At 47.2% G+C, this 23,044-nt stretch overlaps 2 protein-coding genes and 1 long non-coding RNA gene across 5 annotated transcripts in view; 1 reads left to right on the top strand and 2 right to left on the bottom strand.

Moving 5' to 3' along the window:
* The window catches only part of pde5a (phosphodiesterase 5A), a 149,818-nt gene extending 149,120 nt beyond the window's left edge, over positions 1-698 (bottom strand). The window contains exon 1 of the mRNA XM_023965935.1: positions 504-698. Within this exon, the coding sequence (XP_023821703.1) occupies positions 504-508 (5 nt within the window). The 5' untranslated portion in view covers positions 509-698. The remainder of the gene's footprint in view (positions 1-503) is intronic.
* Positions 699-5,116: 4,418 nt separating this feature from the next.
* Positions 5,117-23,044, bottom strand: part of zcchc4 (zinc finger CCHC-type containing 4) — a 38,417-nt gene continuing 20,489 nt past the window's right edge. Inside the window, exons 1-13 of one of the 3 annotated variants that reach the window (XM_020701971.2) lie at positions 15,846-16,095; positions 14,278-14,396; positions 14,118-14,200; positions 13,776-14,048; positions 12,734-12,814; positions 10,397-10,469; positions 10,149-10,317; positions 8,342-8,442; positions 6,153-6,274; positions 5,739-5,814; positions 5,621-5,672; positions 5,406-5,553; positions 5,117-5,298 (exon numbers count right to left, since the gene is read on the bottom strand). In XM_020701971.2, the coding sequence (XP_020557630.1) occupies positions 5,193-5,298; positions 5,406-5,553; positions 5,621-5,672; positions 5,739-5,814; positions 6,153-6,274; positions 8,342-8,442; positions 10,149-10,317; positions 10,397-10,469; positions 12,734-12,814; positions 13,776-14,048; positions 14,118-14,200; positions 14,278-14,396; positions 15,846-15,933 (1,491 nt within the window). In that variant the 5' untranslated portion in view covers positions 15,934-16,095 and the 3' untranslated portion in view covers positions 5,117-5,192. Of the gene's footprint in view, positions 5,299-5,369; positions 5,554-5,620; positions 5,673-5,738; positions 5,815-6,152; positions 6,275-8,341; positions 8,443-10,148; positions 10,318-10,396; positions 10,470-12,733; positions 12,815-13,775; positions 14,049-14,117; positions 14,201-14,277; positions 14,397-15,845; positions 16,096-23,044 lie in introns of those variants that run through there. The other 2 variants (XM_004086770.4, XM_023965959.1) reach the window with 2 other exon arrangements.
* On the top strand, positions 14,751-15,364 carry LOC111949246. The gene is made up of 2 exons (XR_002875255.1): positions 14,751-15,051; positions 15,130-15,364. It is a non-coding gene; the product is annotated as an uncharacterized LOC111949246 (long non-coding RNA).

Below are 23,044 nucleotides of genomic sequence, written 5' to 3'. Positions count from 1 at the left end.
ATCTCCCAACTTTATGAAAGGGACTGAAAGCTGGACAAACACCCCCCCTCAGCTGGAGCTCCCCTGATGTATTTTCATTCCCTGATCCACGAACCCCGGAACAAACCGCTGACAGCTTCTGCTGCAGGATCTCTGCCAGAAAGAATGTTTCTGTTTGAAGCAACGTGTTGTTAGCGACTGTGGGCTGCAGTGATAACATGAGAAATCATGCAGGGGGGGCTGTCACAGCTAAGGCACCCAGCTGAAGAAGAAGTGGGAGAAAAAGTCCATGTTTGAAATTCCACTTTCCTTCAGATGAGGAACTAACCCTAACCCTAACCCTTCCAGCTGTTGTTACTGCAGCGTCTGTTTCCACACAGTGGGTGAAACATGGAGAGCATTCCAGGGTTTTTGTCAATGTTCCTCCTCCAAGAAACAGGACATTCCCGTTTCCTCATGGTCCTCGTGCACGCACACATGCACACTATCTAAACACTGTAGACACCAATAGTCATCAGACTTACCCCATGACAGAGGCCGTCAGGCTCCGAGGACTGACTTTGGCTCTAACATAAACCTTTGCTGGAACTCTTCGTCCTCCTTGTGGGCCACAGCTGACGCTCCTGTCCAGACCTGGAGGTCAAAGACAGAAGAACGTGCTCCCCATTACGGGATCAAAGATGGGATCATAATTAGAAGTGCCGTCTCACTACAAGCACCTTAGCAGCGTCACACCACTATCCCCTTCAGTAACCCCTCCTCTCTCCCCCTCCTCCTCTTCCTCAGCTGGGAAAATGTGCAGGCCTCCAGGGAGGCTGTCCAGACTTGGACCCCCTCTTGTTCCTCATTCCCAAGATTTGGGATGCTCGTTTGGTTCAGACACTACAGTACTTTTCTAAAAAGCTATTTTCAGGGTGGGATGGTGTCAGGAAGTCCACAGAAGAACAAGTATCAGAGCAGTCTCCATGAGGGAATGGCTCCATCTGTTTTCATTTGGTGACAACAGGAAAACTCTGGTAACCCTGAAAATCCCAGACAGGCAGAAGACAAAGGCTGTGTTGAACAGCTGATTCAGGTCCCCCAGCCGGGACTTGAACCGCGGGCCTTCTTGCTGTGAGACAAGAGCGCTAACCACTGCACCACAGACAGCCTTGACAGAGAATCTTGAAAATGAAAAGATGCATTTATGCATAATATATTTGTTTTTTTGTGGAATGCTGCAGGAACTAAAAGATGGAAGCGCCATTCTTAAAAAAAGGGACACATTCCTGTGAAACTGATCAGTTCATCCAGAGAAACGCCATTTCTGTTAAAGGTCACATCATTTTCATCTGTTCACGGCTGGGATGATCCATCTCCTGACGGCCCACAGATCTTTGGTCTCATCCTGAATCCGTCTCCAAAAACACACTTGAACAATGTTCCTGTTTTTCTGACCACAGTGCAGCCTAAACATCTGCAGTGGAGTGAAGCAACTAAACAGACAACGTGGTCCAGAAAGACGACCAACACTGCTGAGCATCTCCACACGCGTGGCCTTTCTGCCCATCACAGCATGAAGAAGCTTCATTTTTTATTCATGTCATCGGTGCTTCTGTTGGCACAGATCACTTCCTGTTATTGAAAAGCTCCTGGTTTCATGTTTGACCTTTGTCTCAGCGGACTTCATGTCACTCTTGGACAGGTACTGGGGAAAAAAAAGTGACATTGGAGAGGAGGGGGGCATTCACCTGTGTTTGTTTCAGAAGAAAGTTTCCATTTGCACTTTTCTCTTTAATGTCCTTTTATCCTCGTTTAAAATGAGGATGGTTTGTCTGTCAAACACCATTCTGAAGATTTGTTGTAAAGAAATTTAAAGTTAGATTATTCCACCTGAAAAACCTCAACACGACACGTGATGAACTGACAGATATGAAGTCCAGAAGGTTTAGAGCAGAAAGCCGAATCCTCATCTTCTGCTGCCGACGTGAGTCCGGACCGACCTGAGAGGGATTCCCCTCCCCCTCCCCCTGAGGGGCATTAAAGGGTAAACGGGCTTCTGCCACTGCTGGAGGAGAGCCCAAAGTCAGGATGGCGCCGTCACGGAGGTCACGAGGTCACGAGCCTGAAAGGAAACCAGCAGGTGGAAGGATGACAACCGTCTTTTCCCAAACTGATGGAGTGAAGGCCTCACAGCAAAATGGGGGGGTCTATTGCACGAGAAGACCCAGAAATCACTACAGACTGGAAGGATGGGTATGCTTGAGGTTTTTCAGCTTCTTTGGTTGTTTCTGGGAAAAAGAAACTGGAATAAAAATCCAAATATTCAATCTTTCTACTTCATGACCTTTTCATCATCAGCTGCTGCACCAGCCTCCAAAATAAAAGCCAGAGCCTCTGGGTCCGTCCACTGTGAGAGGAAGTGTCTCAGCGTCTGCTTACCGTCCGTGTCTGCTGAAGGCAAACACTGCCTGAAGGCGGCATGTTGACTGATGGCAGACCTGCCTGTTCTCCATCACTGTCCTCCACACGCACAGCGGTGCAGGATTCTGGCAGGAAGTGGCTTCAGCCATCACTCCTCTTTATAAGGCTCTGTCTGTTCTGCTGGGAATGATCAAAAACTAGGAGGCTGGATCTGTTACACTTAAACAAGCCCGGTCAGGTTAAGAGCTCTGTCATGGGAGCAAAGTATGCAGCCATAAACAGAAGCGCCTCCCAGTGGCCAAAGCTGAGGCGTGCAGCCGCCACAGACAGAAAAACGAGCCGTTTGCCTTTCTTGACTCAGGTTTCAGGTGAGGAAACCAAAACGGCGCTCACGATCAACAAAACCAAAGCCAAAGAGAACTGAGACGGAGAAGAATGGGTCGGGGTCGAATTTCAGCAAAAACAGAAACTTTGAGAATCTTTGTTCCAAACTCCAATTCCTTTGGGGACCAGAGGGTTGCTGGAGCCTATCCTGCTCCTGTTGGGGGTGGGGGAGATTCGCTGTGGACAGCCTGTTGTAGCATCACCAAAGAACCCAGGAAGCATGTCTTTGGGCTGGGAGTGGCCACGCGTGCACAGGAGAACACGCCAAATCCACACAGCCGGGATTCAAACCACAACCTTCCATCATGTCTTCTGGTAGAAGTCATCGAAATTTTAAAACATGTTTAAAACTGAATCTGCAAACGTTAACTTTCACAATCTGTACAAAAAGATGAAGACAAGTAGAATAGGAGGATTTAACAGCAAATCTAGTATAAATAAATACTCATTTTCACTGAGGGTCACGTCAGCATAACGCTGTCCTCAAAGGGCCAGATGTAACTTAGACATGTAACTAAATGTAATGAAAAATAAATGCAACTACTCCTTGATGTTAAATACCTCATTATTAATTTATTATAACGTTTTAAAGTTACATTTCCAGTTGTATTGAAACACATGTTTGCTTGTTACTTTAGCATAAATCCTTTAAAATTTGACCGCTTATCAAAACCCACAGAACTCCATCAATGAAGGATCAAACTGTCCAAGTGAATAAAGATAAATAACATAAAACGGAGCTAGAAAGAACATGTATGACACGTGTAACATTTTACAAAGAAAGGCTGCACACAGCTTTAAATCCAACTGATGGTTTGATGACAACAGTCTGTCTGCAAACACATAAGAGCTGCAAACATTGAAAGATTAGAACACTAAAAAAATATTGTATTTTTAAAGTGTTTCATGCTCTTGCGGGCCACATAAAGTGACATGGCGGGCCACATTTGGCCCCCAGGCCTTGAGTTTGACACATGTGCTGTAGGTGCAGTGATGTCTGAGGAATTCATGAGGCGGGTCTCCAAAAGCCTGAAGGGATTCTTTACTCGTGTTTGAACACGTTCATAAGCACATGCATGTTCAATACCTCATGAGAAATGTGTGAATCCTTCAGACAGACGTCACGTCGTCACTGTTTGAGCCACAGCCGGTTCCTACATAACAGCTGTTCTGATCCAGACCCGTCCACCTGATCAGAACCAGGCGTCCTCAGCACTCAGTCTGCCCACAGGGGGATCGGATCATCAGTCAGACATGCAGACTGTTACAAACATTTGTGACAGAATGTTCCGCTCTCAGTGGATTCCAGCGTGGAACTGTCACAGGACGCCACCTGAGCAGCAGATCTAGTGGTGAAATGTCCTAAATCTTTCACAGTCAGCTGTCAGCTCCATCAGGACGACATGGAAGAGTTTGGGAACAACAGCAGCTCAGACACCAGGTGGTCGACCACTAACCTGATGGAGAGGGGTCACGGATGCTGAAGGTCAAAGAGGTCACTGACTTTCTGCAGTCAGTTGCTGCAGAGCTCCAGACGTCGTGTGACCTTCAGGTCAGTCCAAGTCCAGCACGCAGAGACCTTCATGGAACGGATTTGCACGGCCGAGCAGCTGCATCCATCCACACATCACCGAGTGAACGCAAAGCGTGGATGCAGCGGAGGAAAGCACGCCGCCACTGCACTCTAGAGCAGTGAGACGCCTTCTCTGGAGACATGGATCACACTTTCCATCTGGAAATCTGATGGACCAGTCTGGATTTGGAGGTTGTCAGGACAACGGTACATTTGGGACGCCATTGTGCCACGTGAGAAATTTGGTGGAGAAGGAATCATGGTGTGGGCTTGTTCTTCAGGACTTGGCCCCTTAGTTCCAGTGAAAGGAACTCTGAATGCTTCAGGATACCAAAACATTCTGGACCATTCCAACCTTGTAGGATCAGTTTGGACTGGATCCCTTCCTCTTCCACCAAGGTCCATGAAGACATGGAGGACAGAGTCTGGATGACCTGGACAGAGTCCTGACCTGAACCCCATAGAACACCTTTAGGATGAATTAGAGTATAGACTGACAGCCAGGCCCTCTCCACCAACATCAGTGTGTGACCTCACCAATGACCTTCTGGAAAGAAGGTCAGAAATTCCTAGAAACACTCCTGAACTCCTGAAGAGTTGAAGCTGTAATCACTGCTAAAGGTGGAGCCACATCAGACTGAACTCTTAGGGTCAGGGATGGGACGGACCCTCAGTTCATGTGTGAGTGAATACTTTTGGAAAGATAGTGTATAAGTACGAATTTATTTGGTTTTAAAGACCTTTTTGTCACAATAATAAGCACAAAAACCAATGAAGAACTGTATTAAGAGAAGTGAGTTTTAATCAAAAAGCAAAACAAATGTTCCTCTCATTTTCAGCGGTAAGGAGCACCTCACTGAGTCTGAGCCGCCGCCCTCTTGGCCCCACGAGCCGCCGCCCATTTCCTGTTGGCCTTCTGAAGAGCAGAAAACGTCTTCTCCCTGCGTCTGACTTTAGGCCTAAAGAGAAAACCACAACACATGGTCGGACATGCAAGTTAGTCAGTACCAGGAGGAGCCACCAGGCTCACCTGCTGAGTCCACCGCCCCCCTTCAGGGGGCAGGTCCTGCTGAGTCCGCCGCCCCCCTTCAGGGGGCAGGTCCTGCGTTTGTGCTGCAGGCTGCCGCAGCCGAAGCAGCCCTCTCTTTGGGGGCCAGGTCCACAGGGATGGTCCGGCAGAGCACAGCGGCTGCAGAGGGGGCAGTGCTTCCAAGCTGACGGAGAACAAAGTGTTAACATGACGGACAGATGTCACAGACCACAGCAGGGCCGAGTACCTACAGGGTTTGACACACTTCTCACAGGCGGGGCAGTGCCTCCACTCACGGCCGTCCTGAACACACAGCACAGCACTTCAGGTCAAGCGTTTGCAGAGGTCAAACGTGCGGCGGCTCCGTACCTTGGAGGGACAGATGTTGCAGCGAGCACAGTGTTTGTTCAGAGGGCTGACGTACCTCTGACACGCAGAGCAGAACCTGTGATGACAGAAATCCTCAGAACTTCACGTTTGAAAAGACCGTTCTGCTTCTAGACATCAAACGGGTGGATTCCTGATCCCTGATCCACAACCTCCATGTCCAGCACCAGCTTTAGCACTAGCTAAAGAAGCAGAGCCTTGGTGTAGTGATGCAGCTCTACAGAGGCATCAGCAGCAACAGCTGGGACCGCGAACCACAGAGCATGCCAGACCTGACATCATACTTCCATAAAGCCACCCTGATTAAAACGGTCATCCGGGTCAGAACTTTGATTTCCACTACAGACCAGAACTGCACAAACAAACCATGAGAGCTGAAATGAAGTGAGTTGGTACCTGTAGCCCTCCTCTTTGGGCAAAACGACCGTTTTAGCAGAAATGTTGGTGAAGATTCTCACAGGAGACTGCTTTCTGCCTGATTTACCGTGTTTGTACAGAGGATGGTTGTCGTAGTCCACCTAGGAAAAAAACACAAAGAATCACATGATGGCACAGTTCTACACACATGGGGAAGTGCCACAGAGGGGGCGACAACAGGTTAAAGTCTCTCCACTATCTGTCACACACCTAGGTGTGCGACATTTGTTTTCTGCATTTGACCCTTCCCCTGGGGGAGCTGCAGACACAGCCACGCTCTGGAACCATTTGGTGGCTTAACCCCCCCCAATCCAACCCCTTAATGCTGGGGGAAGTTCCATTTTTAAAGTCTTCTGTATGACTAGGCCTATGACCTTCCAGTTGCAGGGTGGACACTCTACCCACAAGGCCACTGAGTTAGTTAGTGACTGCTTCATGTCTTCACTTTTCAGCTTTTACTGGCTCACACTGGTGGTTTGGGGGACTTTTCCAGAACCTGAGTGTGACTTATCTGGATTTACATCTGGATTTACATCTGCCACAGAAGATTGTGGCGTTCCTCAGTGCTCAACTTTAGGACCGCTTCTCTTTTCCTTCTACCTCCTCCTACAGGGCTCCATCATGAGGAAACATCCTCTCAGCGTCATGCTGCTCTGTTCCTCCCAACAGGAACGGCTCCTCTACATCTCCCCTCCTGGTTCGTCTACATCAGAGACTGGAGGTCCCTTTTGACGCCCAAACAACAGAAGTGACGGGTCCAGTCTGAGTGGCTCCTGTGACCCATCTGAAGTGGATTTGGGTCCCTCGGCTCCATGTGTCCGTTTTAAACTTGGGTTTTAAGCTGGACTCTCACATGAGCTCCGTGGTAAAGACCAGCTTCTTCCAGCTCAGGCGGTAAACTAAGGTGAAGCCATTTTCATCCCAACGGCCTTTGAGACAGTGACCCTTCTGCCTGGCGTCCCGGGCAGAAGGATCACTGTGTCCTGGGCGACGGCGTCCCGGGTCAGCTGATCAGCGTCTCCTTGAGGGGCCGAGGTCTGAACAGAGGTGTAGGGCAACAAGTCTTTTCCATCTGTGCTTTGGAACGCTAAATATTAGCCAGGCGTCTTCACTGTCCATTTAAAAAAATCAACTTAAGACTGTTTTACACTCAAGTTTTAATGTGTTTTATGTTTTTACCTTCATGCTTTTATTCACTCAATTAATGAAATCAGTTTTTATTATGTACAGAGCTGTGTTCAGTTTTAATGGTGTTTATAAATAAAGATGATTGATTGATTGACTGATTGATTCCTGTCTTTTATCCAGGTGTCAATGGACAAAAATCTCACCTGTGGAGGAATTGAAATAGCTGTGGTGAACTTTAGATCAGACAGTTTCAAAGGCCACGGTAAAAGTGAACACACTGAAACACAATCTGGCAAATTCTAGAGAACCTCTGAGGCATGGAGTCCATACTTAGATGATCATCACCACATCCTGGTCTCAGACATGTGATTGAATAAAGCAGCCTGAAGATCCTTCCAAAAAGCACTGCCACCACTGTCAAGGACTTGCTAGTTATAATATTCTGAGCTCATCCACTCAAATGCGCGTTTACTTCATTTACTTTCTTAGTAATCCTTCTGCCTCCCTCTAAAAACACTGGACAGCCCCAGTCTGACTCTGCTCTGAAAACACTGACCCGTCACCAGACTTTGGAAGCTCCGCCTTGTCCTGTGTGGCCTCGAGTAAGAGGAACGGCCGTCCCGCAGACCTGATACTGTGCATAACGTCCCATACGGAGGTCATGGACGGAGCCAGCGTGCTACATCGTCTGCATGTATGTGGTCACTAACAGGCGTGTTTGAACGGTTGTGATGAAAATAAGACGACGTCTGGCCTCAGCCTCACCTGATCTGGTCTCTGTTTCTGCTCATCCGTTTCTTTCTGGGTTCATCCCACTCTGAATGTCAGGATTTGGTTTTAGATCTGATTTCTTACTTTCATAGGGACTACGAGCCCTTTAGCTACAACCTGGCTCAGTGCACGGTTTCCCGTGTTTGGTCATCGTCCCTCAGTTTAAAGCTCTCTCTCCTCTCTTATCTCGTCTTTGATGTTTCCCAGAATTTGTGGACAAAGCTGAAACCATCAGCATCTGCAGCAGTGGAAGTACTTCCTGTCATTACCTGGTAGTCCAGCATAGTGAAAGACGGCAGGCAGTCCAGGATCCGAGGCTCAAAGAAGTATGGGAAGATCCACAGCATGGGCATCTCTGTGTGGCCGTCAGCTGGAGACAAGTTCAACATTTAAACCAACCATTAAAAACTGCAACAACTGAGAATAATGAAAGTACCTACATAGCTATGGGTCTCTCCACTAATGAAGGTAGTCAATTTAAAACTGTTGTGTACTGTGTAGTTATAATGTTGAAATAAAGTATTTGTCAGTCAGAGAGGTCGGTAGTATTCACCAGGTTACCAGGAGTGCCACCAGAACAACCTGCCGTCATAAGAATTATAATAATAATTATAATAATAATTGATACTGTGTTCATCCCAATCTTCTTCTCTGCATTTGACCCGTCCATCCCCTGGGAGAGCGGTGCGCTGCAGGAACCGCGCTCTGGAGGCAGTAGCCTTAAGGGTCTGGGTGATGTCAATTGCTCGCCATTGATATGGTTATTGGCCCAGTGCCATAGTTCATCCCCCTTCGGGAATCGAACCCGTGGCAGCCTTTCAGCTACAGACAGATGTTCAACGTTTCCCACAGGTCTTCAGCTGCTGTACCTGATGTTTTGAGGCTGCTGGAGGTTTTCAAATCCCTCCACACATTCTGTAGTGGACTGAGATCCAGATTCTACAACCTTCTGATGCTTGTTTGTAGTCATGAAGGATCCAGACGTGGTTCATCTTCAAGGTTTTTATCCACAATACCACCACTAACGGATCCATTCCTCCTGTCCTTTACACAGATCAGTCGTCCTGTCCACTTTGCAGAACAGCAGCCCCAAACCATGACGCTTCCACCCCCATGCTTCACAGTAGGTATGGTGTAATTGGAATGCGACTGCATTCTTCCTCCTTCAAACTCGGTGAGTGGCCTTTCTACCAAAGATCTCCATTTTGGTTGCATCTGGTCACATGACCTTCTCCCAGTTCCTCCTCTGGATCTACCAGATGGCATCAGGAGAACTTCAGACGGGTCCAGACATCTGCTGGCTTAAACAGGGGAATCTTTGGAGCTCACCTGGTCTCTTGAATCCATGATGACCAGTGTGTTGCTATGGTAACCTTTGTGGTCTGTGGTCTCAGCTCTCTTGGGGTCATTGACCAGTTCCTCCTGTGTGGCTCTGGTTAGAGTTAGGGTTCTGGTCGGGTTCTGGTCTGTTTCCTCGCCGTTCTCTGCATCATTTGTTCCACTAAGTGGGATCTTTCCTTGAGCTCCAGTGATTTTGTATTTCTTCAATGATCTGTTGATCTGTTGTCTTTGGGCTGCTTGATGTACATGGGTTCATCCCACTCTGGTTCAGGTCTTCAAGCGTGTCCCTGCTGTCCTGTGACAGCTCTTTGGTCCTGGCCATACTGGAGTCTGGACAGGTAACTCTTATACAGATAACCAGGTCAAACAGGAACTTTATTACACGTGGAGGATAGAAGGCGTCTTACAGAAGTGGTGGCAGGTATGTGAGGAACACAATTCTTCATCACTTTTAGGAGCTAAATATGGATTTTCTGCTCAACTATAAAAATTAATTGTATGATTTTTACATTCTGCCTCTCACAACTGAAGTCTTCCTGTATTGAACATTAAAAACCTCTCATATCCTTAAGAAGGAAAACGTTCAAAGTTGCTGACAGTCAAATAGGATTTTGTCAAATGTGTCAGAAGAAAGTTGCAACAGTCTGACAGAGAGGACCTGGTGTTGAAGTGCAGCGACTGTTTCCTTCCTGCTTCAGCAGCCAAACAAAGACAGTGGAGCGAAGAGATGCTGACCTGAGCTGTGCCCCGCCCTCCATCTCTGCCCCGCCCTCCACGTCTGTGATATCAGGGAGAAACTGCCGGCCAGAGGCTTCACCAGGCCCCCGAACGGAGGGTCGGCCACCATCACCACCTTTTTCCCATCATCCTCTCTGATGAATGCATCCAGGACGTCCGAGGCAGCCTGCCGGAGAGGAAACGCACATCCATGGATCAGCTGGACTCAGAAGAGGGAGGAGCTCGGACCGTCCCTGTGGTCTCACCCGTCCATCAAAGAAGTGATGGTTGAACATGTTGTAGTGACAGAACTCCTCCCCACTGTAGAACTGTGCGTATCTGAAACACAGAAACCATTTTTGACACTCTGCTCCTCCTCCAGCAGATGGGGGTACAGGGGTACAGCGGTTGACCTCTGATCAGAAGGTTACGGCTTCACTTTGCCTGGGTGCAAAGCATTGTGGGCCTAAATGAAGGTGGAAACCCGCTGAGCTTTGTCCCCCCTCTTCAGGCACGAGGAGTCCACTGCACGCTGGGACCACCTATCTAGACCACAGCGTGACCAGGAGTATGGAACAATGACGAGAACGTCCTATGGTGCTCTGCTCACAGAGAAACATCGACGAGTCTCTGACTGACGGTGAAGAAGGAAAGACGTTCAGAAATTGTCCCGAGCAGCATTGTTATTGCTGTGTTTGGTTTCACCGTTTTCACGCCTGAGTTCCAGAAAAAGTCAGTTTTCTGATGGAAGCGTTCCTTCATCTTTGTGACATCCTGTCTGGAAACACTCATCTACCACTCCTCTACAGTCTCTGACCTCCTTCAGATTACACCGTCTACACTAGATGTGGACCATCAGTGCTCCTACCTCCACCTTGATGGGTCACCCCATGTTCCTCAAAGAACGTGTTCACCAGAGACATTTCCATCTTTAAATTAACCCCATCTGTCCTTCTATGTTCCTCTCCTGGATACCAAACCTGCCCATCACCTCCTCACCTGTTTCCTGCACCAACATGTCCATTGAAATCTGCACCAATGATATCTCTCTCTCTCTCTCTCTCTCTCCTAGAGATGTTCTTCATCCAACCATAATGTCTCCTCCAGATCACATCCTCCCTGTGGGATAAACCACTAACATTAACATCAAACCTTCCATTTCTATCTTCAGACTCGTCTCTGACTCTTTTTTTCCTCCACATCACTCCTTACAATCTCCTCCTTTAAGGTAACTCCTCCTCCATTTCTCTTCCTGTCTCCACCATGATAGAACAGACTGAACTCTGCTCCTAAGCTTCTAGCCTTGCTACCTTTCACCCTGGCCTCCCCCTGGTCCCCCCTTGGTCTCCCCCTGGTCTCCCCTTGGTTTCATCCTGGTCTCCCCCTGGTCCCCCATTGGTCTCCCCCTGGTCTCCATGTCACACAGCACGTCTACCTTCTGATGCTGGTCTAACCTGCAGGAGGTCCTCTGGACCCTGTCTACATCTATCGAGTTGCTGCCATGTGATTGGCTGATTAGAGATTAGTTTTAATGAGCAGATGGACAGGTGTGCCTATTAAAGAGGCTGGTGAGTGTTTTATTTCATTTTGATGATGGAATTTCATGTCTGCTTCAGGATTGATTTTCAGACACTTCTAACAGTTTCTAAACATCTTAACGGTCTTGATCCTTCTTAGTCCAATAGGAACCCTTTGGTTACTTTCTAGTTTCATTTCTACTTCCAGAGCTTCCCTCTAGGTCGGCTCTACATGGGAACCTGCATCGGTGCTTGGCGGTGGCGTCGCTGGGCCCCCCCGTGATGCTGCATCTGTCTGGCTATGCAATGCTCTATACGAAACATGCTGTACAAATAAACATTGATCTGATTTGATGTGTTTATTGTAAAGACTGTAGGAAGACGGCGGCTGGCTAGAATATATTTGTGACTGCTTCTTATGCTTTTAGAAACCTGAAAGCATCTATAAAACCCATTTTCTGCTGCAATAAGGCTCCCCTCCTGTTCAGTGACCAATGGAACTAAAGAACAAGGTGACCTGTGCAAAAGGAAGACGGTCCTCTAGTCCACTCTGCAGGCTTTTGTCCTAATCCTTCCTTTAAAAGCAGTTTCCTTTGCTGGACCTTACAAGAACCAAAGGTTCTAGAGTGGAAATCATAATCCCATAATCTTTCCAAGAGGCGTGAGAAAACACAGTTGGGCCTGAACTGGATGCGAACGCTCATGACTCTGACTCGATCTCCCCCTGGTCTTGATACAAGAGGAAAAACTGGTTTTTGGGCTCGCTCATATTTGTTAGAAGTCCACCAGAGTCCACTTCATATCAAGATGGCGACAGCAGCATGATCCCAAACAAACGGCTGTGGGACGCCACAGATTCAGAGCCTGGGATGAGGGCTTCACCACTGAAGTTAACCCAGGTCAGCATCGCCCTCTGATTAGCAGAGATCAGGCATCAAAGACTCGCTCTTTCAGTTACAGGAGCAACAAGTCGACCCGAGTCTGACGGGACCTGACACCAAATCCAATCAAAGAAGGAAAATCCCTGAGGAACTCCTGGATCCCCTTCAAACATACATTTCTGCAGACTGACTGAGAACGGCTGACCTGAAGTCGATGTCCAGCAGCAGACTCTTCACCGGTTCCTGGTCCTGCTTCAGGTTTCTCAGCTGGATGGCTTCATGGAGTCTTTGATGCACAGAAGAAGAAAATGTTTGACATGGACTGTTAGCAGACAAGACGACACGCTCTGCTGCTGGCCTTCCACTGTCACACAGCCGACATCCAAATAAAAACCATTCCTCAAATGTTGGTTTCTGTTGACTGTACAAAAAGTTCAGACACGTATGAAGGATCGGGCTGCAGGATGGAGAAGCAGCCAGCTCAGCCGCCCTAAACCTTATGATTCTTATTTTCATCCAGACAATAATTAACACATCCTCTAGTTTGATTCTAGCTTTTCTTTTTCCCCTCATGATTGAGCGGCGGAAAGCGGCGGCATGGAGAGCGTACCGGGATGTGAATGAACCAGACGTGAAGACGTGATAATGATGCTTCTGTAGAGCTTTTCAAAGAAATAAATGACTTCTGCATCTTCCATGCATAACAATGAGATAGACAGACAGAAATGTGAAAGTATCTGCTGTAAATCCAAGTATCGCTCACATCCCAGTTTAGGAAGGACTTATCACATGAATTATTATTTCCTGGAAATTAATTCTTTCGTTTTTTTCCATGTCAGGACACGGGCTCTGTACTCTACTGTGGCTTCCTCTATTATTTTTAATGGTGAGCGGTCCTCAATATCTTTCAGAGCTTCTACATGTTGATCGTTCACGTCGAGTCCTAAGATCTGAAGATCAAGTGTTTTTAACGGTTCCCAGGACCCGGCCTGTGACTCGGGTTCCCGGTACTTGGGTTCCCGGGACTCGGCCGCTGCCTCGGCCTCTGACTCCGGTTCCCGGGACTCGGCCTGCGACTTGGGTTCCCGGGACTCGGCCTGCGACTCGGGTTCCCCGGACTCGGCCTGCGACTCGGGTTAATCACGCTGCAGAAAAAACGCGGGTGCAGACGGTATGACGTACTTGGGCGCCCTGACTACGTGAAAGGTGTTCGAAACCTTTGCGGTCGGCCGCTCCTGCAGCGTTACCTGGGGGTGCCGATGCACAGCACCTTCCTGAAACCCAGAGCAGTCAGAGCGTCCAGCAGGAAGTCGGCGCTGCGCTGGCTGAACATGAACTGGGCGTGGCTCTTCTTGTTGTCCAGAGGGCGCAGCAGGAGGCTGGGCGTCCTCAGCTGCACGTCCAGCACCGCCGTGGTTCTGTGAGCAGAATGGGTTCTGTGCTCGTCCGGCAGCAGTAGAAGCTGACAGTCCACGCAGAACTTCTGCTCGCGGGCAGGAAGGTTGGTGAACACTTGGAGCCTGGGGTGGAGGGTGAGCAGGTGAGTGGAGGATACTGGGACAGAAGCTCCGGTGCAGAGGAGCTCTCACCTGTCCTGGCACTCCTGCTGCGTAAACCGGGGCGTCTGAGACCGCCGCTCCGCCTCTCGGGCCTGCAGCCGGGACTCAGACACCTAGACTCCATGGCGTTGAAGCAACCGTTATTTGGATCTCAGTCATTTCAGACAAAGTCCTCACTCTAGAAAACTACCTTTTCATCTGCCCACTGGAAAAAGCTGCAGTCCTTCCGGTCTCGACAGGCGGAGCAGGCGTAAAAGCTCCGCCCTCTTCTGGTTCCTTTGCTGGCCTTCTGGAACAGTAAGGTCGGCCCTGGCAAACAGCAGCACTTTGGTATTTTAGTCATAAAGAGACGTCATTTTTCAGAAGCTTTACTAGTTTTGACCAAACCAAAAGAGCAGAACTATTGTCCACAAGAAGGAAACACCTGGATCAGGATCACCTGGATCAAGATCACCTGATCAGGATCATCTGGATCAAGATCATATGGATCAAGATCACCTGGATTAGGACCACCTGGATCAAGATCACCTGGATCAAGATCACCTGGATCAGGATCACCTGGATCAGGATCACCTGGATCAGGATCATCTGGATCAGGACCACCTGGATCAGGATCACCTGGATCAGGACCACCTGATCAGGATCATCTGGATCAGGACCACCTGGATCAGGATCATCTGGATCAGGATCATCTGGATCAAGATCACCTGATCAGGATCATCTGGATCAGGACCACCAGGATCAGGATCACCTGTCATTACTACTCTCATGTATTCAATCCCAGCGACAGATCCACTTGGATCATCAGGAGATGTGGTGTGAAAACCACGGTACAAGCAGCTGTGGCTGCAGGACGCCACACCGAGGACCTGGTGTCAGGCGGTTACAGAAAAGGAAGAAACCCCCACCTGAGTTCAGTCCAGTGAGATAAATAGAACAATCTCCATTGAACCATCAAGCTCAGGTTTGACTGACACGTTCAGTCATGCTGCACCTGTGTAGATATTATCTAGTGTTACCAAGTCTTGTTTTTCATCTGCAGGTCTTTAAAAGATGAAATTCCTGCAGCTTCATTTCTGCATTAGAGCCCAGACGGAACACAGTGAAGCAGGTTGTGGGTTGAAGTCCCTCAGAAGTCTTCATCGTGTGAGCTTATAGATGTCATATCGAACCCTTTGGCCTGATTAAATGTCAGTCTAAAGCTGAAATGGTTCAGAATCCCGCCGATACATTTCCTTCTGTTGTTGTCATGATTGTCAATAAAGTTTTTGACAATGAGTTCTATCGCTAGAGCAGTTTTTTGTTTTAAGGTGAATCTATTTTGACTTTTGGACTTATTGTGGACTAATTGATTTATTATGATTATTATTTATTATATTTTACTTTTTATTTATTGTTATTTATTATTATTGACTTTTTATTATTAATATAATAATTATTGACTTATTGTTGGGCATTTCTAAATAATTAAAATTACATGCCAAAGAGGTCTAAAACTTTTAAATGTTGACAAATTATTTTTTTTAAATTCTTTGTAAGAATTGTATAACAGAAGTCCTGCAATTATGCATTTCTCATTAACGTTTGAGCTTTTAAGTCCGCCGCCGTACACCAGGCTTCCGTAGCGGGCGTGTCTCCTCTAGCGATAGAACTCATTGGTTTTGTACATTAGTGGACTATTCCTGATCAGTCTGTGCTTTTTAATCCTCCATCCCGCAGACCGAAGCTGTCGGGCTGAAGCCGGCCAGACCTCCTCACCGTGCGGACACCAGGGCGCCGCTGTCCCGGCCTCTGGAAGCACAGGTTCGAATCCTAGTCCGTCGCTGCTGTCCTCCAGCTCCTCCATGAGCCCTCAACCCGGAAGTACGGCGAGAACCGGAACTCTGATCAAAACCATAGACTAGTGAAATATGCGGTCTACGGTTCAGACACGAGACCGGAGAGGAGAAACATCCCGCTTCCGGTTATCATGACGACACAACTGCACGTGGTCGTCGCACAGTGATGACGTTTCCTAAGTTTACTGTTGACAACAGATTTTTTTGTCCAGTAAACTTTATTGTACATTTTTCAATTTTCAGAAATTCCCATTTACTTGCACAATAAAGAAACAATTGTTAATATCAAACACACATATAAGACCAAAAACAGTTATATTTTTAATAATGTTTGTGCCTCTTTTTTCCCTTTATAAATGCTAACATACAAACCAAGTTAAGGCCCGTTCACACCGGGACAAATTTCGCCGACGTTTAACGCCTCGTGACTAAACAAAGGGCACCAATGAGAGTGTGCACACCGACGCGAAAAAACGCCACGCGTCAAAGCGTCAAAAAAAAAACCGCCTCGGGTTCGTATTTTTTTTCCGACGCTTCGCGTCGAAATCTATTCGACCAATGAGAATGGCGCTTTTGCACACGTGTCTGGAGCTTCTGGAGTTACAGTAAAACACAACTTGGGGGCGCTCAAACACAAAACTTCCTTGCTGAGCAAGTGTAGACGCCGAGTAGCGTCTACACTACCGCGGAGAAATAATGACGGACATTCTAAAATATCCCCGAACCAAGCACCAGTTGGAGCTAGTGGTGCTTGAAATATTCATGTTTTCTTTGTATTATTCTGACAAGCGCGTAAATACTTGCTCTCTTCTTCTGAGTGAAAAGCGACTTTAAGAAGCGTAAAGTTGCGCAGCGCAACCTTGTGTACAGGAGTATTTCTGTTTACATTAAGCGCCATCTAATGTCAGGGAATGAAATTGCATGTTCGCTCGGCTCATCGTCAGCGAAAATCGCCTGGGTGTGAACACAAAAAACGTGGCGAAAAACGGCTGGCGAATATTCGTCCCGTTGTGTGTACGGGCCTTTAGGGTGAACAAACGTTATAAATGCGCACATAGCTGTTGACAACAGATGCCCCCAAACAGTAAATTTTGGAAAGAGTTCCCCTCCTTTGTTCAATGTAAAGCTAAAAATTCACTCATAAGGGAATAATACTAATAATAATAATAGCCACATTTCATATTCATAAATGAACATTTTCTGAAAATAGCCCTTATTCAGTAAAGCCATTGTAACATTCCAGCCAGACTTGATTCAGACGATAGACTCAATGACGGTAACTGAAGGACTATGATGGGGTATTCCAACCCATTTATTTGCCCCACAGTCATAGTCACACCGTAAGAGCTGAAGAAAAGCAAAACAAAAAACTTACAATCATTCCTTTTGATTTACAACCATTCTTTACCTCAGCTAGTAGCCTTACATTGTTGGATAACTTCAAACAGAAACATATTTTGTTATTTGACACAAAACAAATTGAAAATAATCACAAAATTTAAACAGTAAACATAACCAAAAATCGCACCTGTTTCCAGCTTTACACAGTTATCTGTCCGTTTTTGGTCTGTTTCCTTTGTAGATGGCGTATACTGATATAGCGCCTTTCTTCCTACAAGGACAAAGCGCTTTACAGTCACAGACCCATTCACCCAGTCACACACACATTCACTCACACATTCACACACTGGTGGCCGCTCCGCTGCCAAACACAGGCGCCCGCCTACCACCAGAGGCAAGGTGGGGTTCAGTGTCTTGCCCAAGGACACTTCGACTCATGGGCGTGCAAGGCGGGAATCGAACCTGCAATCTTACAATCATGTGTCGACCGCCCTACAGCCGCCGGCCACACGGCTTTGTTTCCGTAGCATCAGCTGTTAACTGTTTTTTTTTGTTTCTGTTGAACTGACACAGGGATTTCACAGAAGTAGGTGGGACCTTCACAATAAAAGTCTTCAAAATACATTAAAAATATTAACAGTGTTTTTTTATAATGTTCTTTTACATCTTCAACATGCTTCTTTTGAAATTAAAGCTATCTTCAATCAAAAGAAATGTTAAACAATGATAAGAAAACATAGAACGATGCAAATCCGTGAAGTAGTGAAACCGTGAAAAGTAAACCGCGTTATAGCGAGGGATCACTGTATTCGCTCTGAGTGTCAAACTTGGTTGTCAGGGTTTGAATCGCATTAAAGAGGATACTGTTGGATATTTCCTCCTTGCGTTCTTGTGAAGCATTCTTTTTAATCTTTTTAGGGTTTGGGCTATTTACAGGGGTGTGGTGTCTGTTGATTCTCGTCAGATCTTGTGAGGTGTCTTCCTGCTCATCCATCCATTCAACCTCTCCCTCGCTGCATGTCTGTCCTGAAGCCACTAGATCAGGGGTCGGCAACCTGAACCTCTCAAAGAGCCATTTGGATCAGTTTCCCACAGAAATGAAAGCACGGGGAACCAAAACACTAGGGGTGTTAGAAAAAAATCGTTTTGCCGAAATATCGCGATAGTTCATTTGGCAAAACTTGTGTCTTCCTTTGATCTTTTGTCCATTTTCCACAACCTTGAATGGACTTTTCCGTCTGTCAAACACCCATCGTTAAGATGAGTGAGATGATTCACTTTGATCCAGACTTCTTTCTATTTATTTATTTTATTTAAATCCAGTAAACCCCATAAATTATATCAATTTTATGGATGACAACTATTTTTTATTAGTGACCAGCTGTTAGTTTGTTGCGGCTCTGGAATCATAAGCGGTGAGTCTAAGCCCCGCCCCCGCCTCTCTGCCTGTTCATTGTTTTCCCCCGCGTGCAACCCCCCTCCCCCTCCTGCGTGTACGTCTACACAGACAGCACAACATACAGTCATCATAGCAAACAGAAGACAGGATAGTACGGGCGTCCTCACGCAAATCGAATGACTTTTACGCGGAAAATGGGTGGTTTTAGTCTAGGGGGGAAAAAAGGCTTTGGGGGGGGGCTCATGTGTCCCCTAGGACAGGGGTCAGCAACCTTTTTTACTCAAAGAGCCATTTGGGACCGCCCCTAATAAAAAAGAAAGCACCCGGAGCCACAACCCGTTTTGACATCATTATATATATTATGCATGTATATATTATTCAAAGGTGCTCATTACGTCGATCGCGATCGACCGGTCGATCTTCAATGACATGAATGTAGATCGCAGGCCAGAAAAGATAAAAAAAAAAAGTACTTCTTTAAAATCCACCAGCCAATCAAAATCCTCACTGAGAAGTACGGGACTTGATTGACATGTAGATTGGCCAATCGGACATTGTCTGAAGCATACGTCGCTGCAAATGCACATTATGTTCTTTAAAGGATGATACCGCGGCCGCGTGTGGGAGGAGCTACTGGTTCTGGTCTGATCGCTGCATGGAGCGATGTGTTTATCAATGCATGGTAGACACTGAGAATGTGGAGAGATCAGGTTTATTATTTTGAAGAGTTCTACTTGGTAATCATGTTTCCATGTTTGAGTTCATAAAATCATCCCAGGGAAAGTCTCTGCTTCAACTCCTGCAGTGAAAGCTGCGTCTGAATCTGACGCCCGTGTTTGCATCTGACAGAGTTTGAAGCCAAAGCCCCTCCTCCGCCTCTCTACCTGCTTTTCCTCTCTACCTGTTCACCTGTTCATATCTTCTGCAGCTGAGAGTTGGTTTCCCCATGCTCCTCAGTGTGTCCTACACAGAGAGCGCAAAATACAGCAGTAGTCGGGTCGCTCCAGCGCAGCACAAGGATGAAAGAGCCGGACGCAGGTTATAGCGGGGATAGAGCGTGTTAAGAAAATGATTGGAAGAAGGCGCTCCACTGAAGAAATATTCAATATTGTACACATTTTATTATTGGTCAGAACCATCTTTTATTTAGAAAAATCTTTTATTTTATCAGTCCAGTACGAAAAGAAAACATCAACAAAAGCTGTGTTGGGCGGTTTTTGGCTGGGTCTGGCAGTTTTCAGATGACTTTTGGGCTGGAAAACTGTGACTCTATCTGGCAACATTGGCGCAAACTCTCTGTCATCAGCGAGTTGCTCTCACGTCAAGTTCCCGGCAGAAGATCGGAGTGTTTATTGAAGCCGCCCCGCATGCCTCTCCCTGCTATCAGCTCTGCAGGTTTGAGCTCATTACGAAGCTGTTTTTTATGTGGCACTCGCTTCGTGCGGAGCCAGCAGCGCCTTTGAAATGGCATGAAAAATGAACAAACTAAAATAAAATTTAAATATTATAAAATACTCATTATTTTCCAAATTCACAGGGAGCCACAACAGATGGATTAAAGAGCCACATGTGGCTCCGGAGCCATGGGTTGCCGACCCCTGCCCTAGGAGGTTACCACTGACTGTCTTTTTAGAAGAACTTTCCATCCCAAAACAGACTCTGGTCGGCGTTCACAGCTGCAGACACGCCCCCCTCTGTGCGTTCACGCTGCTCTCTTCCTCCTGTCCGTTCACCTGACGGTGTTAAACGCGCCGCGACAATCTCAGAACATGATAGTTATTTTACAAAAACACAGAGAGCCGCAGCACAGGGAGGAAAGAGCCGCATGCGGCTCCGGAGCTGCCGGTTGCCGGCCCCTGCACTAGATGGTACTCATGATCTTTGCTAGTGCTAGCCATTTCTTCTATGACGTCGAAGTTCGAAAAATACCACGAAAACCGTGGTATTCAAACTTCTTTCAAGCTGAATCGGTTTTAAAGTTCTTTGCTGGTATTTTCTTTAGCTTTGGTTGAGCTTTGGTTGAACTTCTCGCTTGGAAAGTGTTGTTTTTTCAGGTAAAGCGTCGGATCCCCGAAAAAAGTAACCGCTTATTCCGCCATCTTGGTAACACCCCTCGACCGCACTATATGGTGCACTATATCGAGCGCAAATTCTGTCATCAGAAAGTCGCTTTCTGCCCGGCGGCACATCATGTCCCCGGCAGATGACCACTCAGGACAGCCGGAGTGTTTATTGAAGCCGCCCCGCGTTTCTCTTCCTGCTATCGGCTCTGCAGTTCTCGCCCGTTAAATACGAGGTCATTTAGGAAGCTGTTATTTTTTTTCGTGGCACGCGCATCAGACGGAGCCAGGGGCACCTTTGAAAAGGCACACTCCCCGCATCGCACGGTTTACAACAGAGTATGACATACAATGGTCGCTGCTTTATGTCTTAAAATGCCTCATCTGTTAATACAAAAGTATCTCTGTGTACTCTCACTGTGTAGTTTTTGCTCATCAGTACGTAAACATAATGTACAAATAACATGTAACTAATATACATAACTAACATACATTTACTAGTGGTATTTAATACGTACACATGTATGTGTATATATATATATATATATATATATATATATATATATATATATATATATATATATATATATATATATATATATATATATATATATAAAAAAAATGTCCCTCTCACCCTCCGCGGGTGGTTTCTCCTCCAAGCTCGGGTCCTCTACCAGAGGCCTGGGAGCTTGAGGGTCCTGCGCAGTATCTTAGCTGTTCCTAGCACTGCGCTTTTCTGGACTGAGAGGTCTGAGGTCTTTCCAGGTATCTGTTGTAGCCCCTCCTCCAGCTTGGGGGTTACTGCCCCGAGTGCTCCAATTACCACAGGCACCACTGTCACCTTCACTTTCCAGGCTTTCTCCAGTTCTTCTCTGAGTCCCTGGTATTTCTCCAGTTTCTCATGTTCCTTCTTCCTGATGTTCCCATCGCTTGGCACTGCCACATCCACCACAACAGCTTTCCTCTGTTCTTTAACCACCACTACAATGTCTGGTTGGTTCGCCATTACCATCCTATCAGTCTGGATCTGGAAGTCCCACAGGGTCTTTGCCCTCTCATTCTCTACGACCTTCGGAGGTGTTTCCCATTTTGATCTTGGGGTTTCCAGTTCATATTCTGCACACATGTTCCTGTATATTATTCCAGCCACTTGATTGTGGCGCTCCATGTATGCTTTCCCTGCCAACATCTTACACCCTGCAGTTATGTGCTGGATTGTTTCAGGCGCCTCTTTGCACAGCCTACACCTTGGGTCTTGTCTGCTGTGGTAGATCTGAGCCTCTATGGTTCTGGTGCTCAGGGCTTGTTCCTGAGCTGCCAGGATGAGCGCTTCAGTACTGTCCTGTAGGCCAGCCCTTTCTAGCCATTGGTAGGACTTCTTGATATCAGCCACTTCAGTTATGGTCCGGTGGTACATCCCATTCAGGGGTTTGTCCTCCCATGAGGATCTGTCCTCCAGCACTGTATCCTCTGCTCTCCATTGCCTGAGACATTCACTGAGCACACTGTCAGTTGGGGCCTTGAGCTTGATGTACTCATGCATCTTGGATGTTTCATCCTGGATAGTGGCTTCTACGCTCACTAGTCCTCAGCCTCCTTCCTTGTGGCTAGCATACAGTCTCAGGGTGCTGGATTTGGGATGGAACCCTCCATGCATGGTGAGGAGCTTTCGTGTTTTAACATCCGTGGTCTGTATCTCTTCCTTTGGCCATCTTATTATTCCTGCAGGATATCTGATAACTGGCAGTGTGTAGCTGTTTATTGCCCGGGTCTTATTTTTGCCATTGAGCTGGCTTCTCAGGACTTGCCTTACTCGTTGGAGGTTGTTTAGCCTTTATTTTGTCTGGACACAACTGGACACACGAATCCACCTGATTGTTTGAACGGTTTCTGAGGACTGAGCGACATTTATTTCTGCTCTGAAAAGTTCACACACACCGCCCCAAAGCCGCTGTGTGAGCTGGCGGTTCTCCTGAGTCCTGCAGCCGCTAACCCAGAACGGCGGGACGGCTCGCAGTCTGAATTCTCCCACACATAACAAAAAACAAAACGCGGCACACGCAACAAAGCATCCTCCCCTCCCCTCAAACAGAGAGTTATTAATCCGGCTGCTCTGCTCACTCTGTCCACTGGCACCCGAGCTCTGGGCTCGGGTGCCAGTGGACCGAAGTGCTCCTCCCCCGCATCCCCCTCGTGAAGGTTGTACGCGAGCGGGGCGAGAGCGGGGCGAGAGCGGAGCGTCACTTTTCACGGGGCGTCCGCAGAGCAGCTGGTCTGTCCCGCATGAGCTCCAAAGCTTTCTCTCAGTGAAACACCGTC

The sequence above is a fragment of the Oryzias latipes genome, chromosome 18 (genome assembly GCF_002234675.1).
Source record: "Oryzias latipes chromosome 18, ASM223467v1".
NCBI classification, from domain to species: Eukaryota; Metazoa; Chordata; class Actinopteri; order Beloniformes; family Adrianichthyidae; genus Oryzias; species Oryzias latipes.
The sequence above is the reverse complement of the archived record's forward strand: the minus strand, read 5'-3'. Positions and strand labels throughout refer to the sequence as shown.